This window comes from Diabrotica virgifera, chromosome 8 (assembly GCF_917563875.1).
Source record: "Diabrotica virgifera virgifera chromosome 8, PGI_DIABVI_V3a".
NCBI classification, from domain to species: Eukaryota; Metazoa; Arthropoda; class Insecta; order Coleoptera; family Chrysomelidae; genus Diabrotica; species Diabrotica virgifera.
In genome coordinates, this window is record NC_065450.1 from 116,263,174 (window position 1) to 116,269,173 (window position 6,000).

General features: G+C 33.1%; 1 protein-coding gene across 1 annotated transcript in view; it reads left to right on the forward strand.

Moving 5' to 3' along the window:
- LOC126890483 (PDZ domain-containing protein GIPC1-like) overlaps positions 1–5,115 on the forward strand; it is a 194,233-nt gene extending 189,118 nt beyond the window's left edge. The window contains exon 5 of the mRNA XM_050659465.1: positions 4,592–5,115. Coding sequence (XP_050515422.1) covers positions 4,592–4,828 — 237 coding nt within the window. The 3' untranslated portion in view covers positions 4,829–5,115. The remainder of the gene's footprint in view (positions 1–4,591) is intronic.
- The last annotated feature ends 885 nt before the right edge of the window (positions 5,116–6,000 follow it).

Here is a 6,000-nt window from a genome sequence, read left to right on the forward strand (position 1 = left end):
TACTAAAATTCTCGTCCGAACTGTGACGGGCATTGTTGTATTTATAATGTAATAGGTATAACTCCAAAAAAACCCATTTGCAACCTGGCTGGTCAAGTATCCCGACAAAAACCTTATTTTTCTGGACTATTGCAACTAAGAGAAGAAAGAAAGAAACTTAAAAAAAATGTTACAAAAAGAAGCAACCGAAGAAGGAAAAAGCAGTAGAAAGGAAATACAAAGAAAAAATATAGCGGTTAAAAAGCAAGGCAGGAAAGACAAAAGATACTATGTATATGATATGGTAAAAATGTCAGAAAAAGCTGCGCAAGAAAACGACCTGAAGATACAGTACAATATCATCCGAAATTTGACAGGGAAAACACTAAACAGTAATAAACAAATCAAAGATAAACAAGGAAATATAATTAAATCAGAATATAAAATAATACAAAGATGAAAACAACACTGCGAGGAAATATACTCCAAACACCAGATATAGACGAAGATAACGTAATACAGGAAATAAACATTAGAACAATTGAAATTACGAAAGAAGAAATACAAAACACACTGAATCAACTAAAAAAATGGCAAAGCCGCTGAACGCGACAACCTACCGATAAATTTAATAAAGGCGGGCGCAAACAAATTAGTAGAAATGTTACACAAACTCAAGATATTGGCCGACCAGGAGCTCCCACAGAAATGGAACGAGGGTGTAACCATTAAGATACCAAAAAAGGGAGATTTAAATAAATGCGAGAATTGGCGAGCAATAACACTGCTAAGTGCCACATTCAAAATAATGTCAAATATCATATTGAATAGACTGAAGCCAGAAATAGACAAGAAACTAAGACTAAGAAGCAACCAAGAAGGCTTTCGCGCAAAACGCTCCACTATCGACCACATTTGTACTCTATCAGCACCTCTGTATCTTGTACCTGTACCGCTGTATATCCTGTACTCTATAATTATCTTGGAACAAGCTAGTGAATGGCAAAAAAATATAAACATAATGTTTACTTTGACTTTGACTTTGAAAAGGCATTCGATAGTATAAACAGAGAACAAATGTGGAAGATTCTAAAACTATATGGACTACCGATAAAATACATCAACTTAATCAGACTATTTGACAAGAAATATACAGCCAGACTAGAACATGCGGGAAAAATGGTAGTAGATGTAGTTATACAAAGCGGAGTTAAGCAAGGATGTGTGCTATCCCCGACATTATTTCTAATAATAACGGACTGGATCATGCAGAAAGTAAGCAATAATAAAACAGGTATTAGATTGAAATTGCATGACTAGTTGGAGGATTTGTAGTTCCCAGATGACATATTTCCCCTAACCGAACATAGCAGCCATAAGCAAAAGAAGCTTGCAAAATACTCCAGGGTAATGGGCCTGAAGATAAAGACAAAAAAAAACAATACTCAAAAAAACAGCAACCAAGAAACTAAAATTAAAATACAAGGAAGACAAATACAGGAGGTAGATAACTTTACATATTATCTGGGATCAACCATGGAAAAAAAGGCGCTAGTAGATCAGATGTAGAAAAAGGGATAGTAAAGGCACAATATGCACTCATTATATATTCATAATGCATTAAGGAAAATCTGGAACACACGCGATATATCAGAATTAACCAAAATCAAAATATTTACAGGAAGAGACAGGAAGAAACAACTAGCAAAAAATTAAAAACCTTTATAAATAAATCGTTGAGGAAAATCCTAAAAATATACTGGCCAGATAAAATAAAAAACATAGATCTACGGAGAAGAACAAAACAAGAGAAAATAACAGTCACGATTAAAAATAGGAAATGGAAATGAATTACACGGACTCTGAGGAAGGATCGAAATAATATAACCAAACAAGCACTCGAATACCAACCAGACGAAAGAAGAAGAAGAGGAAGACCTGATAATAGCTGGAGAAGAACTGTAATAAGAGATCATGAAAGAATTGGCCTGAGATGGAGAGAAGTCAAACAGAGAGCGAGAAACAGAGAGCAATGGAAAATACTTGTATAGCAAATTTCAAAAGAATAAAACAGATAAGGATGCGCTGGGAAGGGATCACAGGAAGAGAGAGAGAGAGAGAGAGAGAGAGAGAGAGAGAGAGAGAAACAGTACCGATTATTATCAAAATAAAATTTAATAATATACCTAACCTAACTTATCGAAAGGCTCATCAAAGAAATTATTAACTTTAAAAAATAAAAATTTGTCAAGGGTATATAGTGGTATTGTTAAGTATATTACAATATAACTTATTCCATCGAAATCTTCCGAAATCCATAATCTTCTTCCATCGAAATAAAATAGAAAATCTAAAAGTTTAGAAAATACATCATTCATAACTACACCCAAGAAATAAGTTTTTCTAACCTGATTTAAGAGTATAAAAAAACGAAAACAAACAATTTACAGCAAATCCTTATCGTATATCCGAGCAAAACCACCTAATTGGCAAAAGTTATAAATAGAATTTGTCTGGGTTCTACAACTAAATTTGCACTTAAACACGACCAAGGTTAAATATTTTACTTGATATTATAAGTACGTTGTTGCCAGTATAACGGATGCCAAAGCGAGCGCTAACTGTATGAAATTATTCTTGTTAATATACACGCTATATATTGATCGGAAGTCACGAAGAGTCAAAACTATACAGAAGCCACGAGGGACGCAAATACAATATATATATATATATATATATATATATAATTCATAAATCATTTTTTGTTCGATTATAGCGCCATCTATCAACAACTAGAATAAATGTTATAAATGACTTTAATTACGGACGTACCGTACCTTTTTTCTGCCACTTCCAACTTAATGCGTTAGAAAGAAATCGAAAAACTGTGACGCACTGAAAGATGCCTCTGAGAAGGAGTGTATGCGGAACATTCTTGGCAAGGTCCACATTTCGAGGGTCTAGATAGATGGGTACCTAGTGTAATACCCATGTAGTGTGTGTGCTGAGTAAATGTCTTTTTAATTTTCAAAGTCGACTGCATTGTCTTTACAATGAGAAGCTAATTTTATCCGACCATCTGTGAGTACCAATCCCACAAGGATAGAAACTATTTTCATTTATTAATTTTTAATAGGTAAATGAAATACACCAAAAAGTACACTAAATAATGCAACTGTGTTCATTAAAAACGGGATAAATTTTAAGACATCTTCTCTAGACAAAACTTTAGACTTTTTTGGCTGGTATCCTTTCGACCCTTAGTTCAGAATATTCTCTTTACTCATGGTAATTAGCGATTTTAATATTCCTATTTACCATTAAGGTCTTCTGTACCATTGAATACTCGGACCACAGGGAACTAGGAGAAAATATTTTAGCGAGATCGCCGAAGTATGCAAGCATCACAGTTTAATTAATATTATATAATACATAATATTATGTTCTAAACAGTTTTTATCAGCCAGTTTAGTAATTTGTCATATTCTCTGTCGTATGCGTCTCTCGATTTCTTCGGTAGTAAGTTTTAGTTGCTTTTTCCGTTTTTTGCGACTTAGTTGGGTATTTCAAAACTTTAATGCATTTTCACTTTTTAAGTTTGACAACAGCAGGTGTTTATTTGTTATTGACATCATTGCCCTAACGACAATATTGCCTACTCTACTGCGATTAATTTTCTATGTTTATAAATTTTTATTAATATTGAAATTGTGAATACGAAAATTGTTTGCTTACTTAGAAATCCAATGAAATTTATACATTTGAGGTTATGTGAATAAAAATAACCAATTATAGCAACATAAAACCATAGAGGTATATATTGACGTAGAGAGAGTTTCATTCAAAGTGAAGTGACGACACCCTTTTTTCTTTGGATTAGTGCTGTTTCACTCTTACGCATATTAAGCTGCGTTGTCAGTTAGATAGTTGTCCTCCTCTTCCGTGCCTATACTCACACCTTAATGTCATCTAAGTTTCTCGGTACAATGTGCTAGAAAGAGATAGCGCAAACCAATCGAAGAGATCTTGTCGTCAGGACGCGCGGAGTGAAGGCTCACTCTATGTTAATATATACCTCTATGCATAACAGTCATAACAGATCCCATGGGCTGTTTTCACTTCGTTGCTACAGATACGCATGAATGTCAATTTTGAAGTTTCACATAAATTAGTAGGTATAAATTCAACATGTCAAAAGCAAAAAAATTTCTTCCGACTAACACTCGAACATTGATAAATCGTCAAAAATTTTATAACAGATTTCTTAAGCTTGCCGCTTATGGGAACAGACCTCCGGCTACGGCGGCGTATATAGGCGGAGGTCTGTCTGTTTTCAAGCAACAAGCTTCTGAAATCTGTTATTAAATTTTTTCGTCAATTATCAATGTCCTCGGGTTATTACTACTGATAACAGACTAGTACGACATAAAAGTTTGTTTGCCCCGTGGGCATTACCTAATAGATGTATATCACCTCGGACGACTTACAAACACTCGGACCAGAGGCCATCGTGTTTGTAAAATCCTCAGGCATAAAAATCTACTTAATGCCCCTGAAATAATTATTATTTACTTTCTTTTTGTTCTTCTCACTTTTATAATTTTTTTTTCAGGACTCCATAATGGATGCCGGTGTTGAAAAAATAAATAATATTTTAGAATCATTTATGGGTATTAACGATTCAGAATTAGCAACGCAAATATGGGAACTGTCAGTGGGGAAACAGAATTCAATGGATTTCGCAGAATCTGTGGACGAATCTGACCTTGCTACGTTTGAATTCACCGATGAAATTATAATCGAACTCTGGGGGGCAATCACTGATGCAAGAGATGGAAGGTTAAAATAAAAATAAAAAATCTACGTGCCAAGAACAAAATTTGTGTTAGAATTTTAGACAAAATGTTGTTTGTGACTTTGATTAACTTTTTTGTTAATTGAATATATAATAGCTGATTGTTAAGTTAAAAGTAATAATAATTTTGGCAAAATGTGTAAGATTCAAAGTAATATTATATTATGCCAATCTTAGATCTATTTCATATTTTTATCATGTAAATTTAATTAATATATAGTTTATTTTAAAACATAAATTGTCAATAAAATAATAATTATATTTGTTATTTATGCTTATTATGTTATTAGTCTAATTATGAAATTATATAATAGGTGCATAAGTGTTATGAACAAAACGCTAATTAACATAACATTTAGAAATTTATTGCGCTGGTAACTACGACATTTGGTTTGATGAGGAATGTAAAATGGAACTAGATAAACGAAATAAATTAAGACTCAAAATGATGCAAGTAAAAACACCAGAGCAGAAATAGGGAAAAAATACAATGAACAAAGAAAACGAGCCAATAGAATCAAAGTAAAAAAAATACAATGAAGGTAAATTAAAATTCATAGAAGAAAGCTTTAAAATGGAGAAATTAGAAACGTATATCAAGGATGCATAGTGTTTATGCCCTATTCTAGTTTATTTAATTTAATGTCTTTTTCTTATGACGTGGCAACGTGGTATTTTTATATCGATATATCCACATGTCATCATACGATAGAGGCAGTCACCAAGCACATTCGCCCAAGAAAAGGTTTGTAAAAGCATAAAATCGTAAAAGCATAAAAGAAAAGGTTCGTAAAAGCGTTCGTCTTCAAATACCACGGCCGAGTCATATGGTGAAACAATCCCTCTTAGCGTGCATATCTCTTCAAAGTTGGCCGTGTCGTGTTTTATCAAAACTTTAGACAGTTCAAAGTGTAACGGACTTATCTTATATTTTACTGTTTAATTTAGTGTTTTAGAGCTAATAAAGTCAATACCTTTCACACGTTGTAATCACTTAACCAGCATCTTATCAAAGCTTTATCGCGTCAAATTCAGTCAAATTTAATGGTCTTCGAACCGTATCCATTTTCCTTCCTGGTCAGATTAAATGTTCAACGTGAAAGAAGAAGATAAAGGACTTTTTGAACGGGCCTTTAAGTGCGACAAGAACAATATAGATTTGGGCG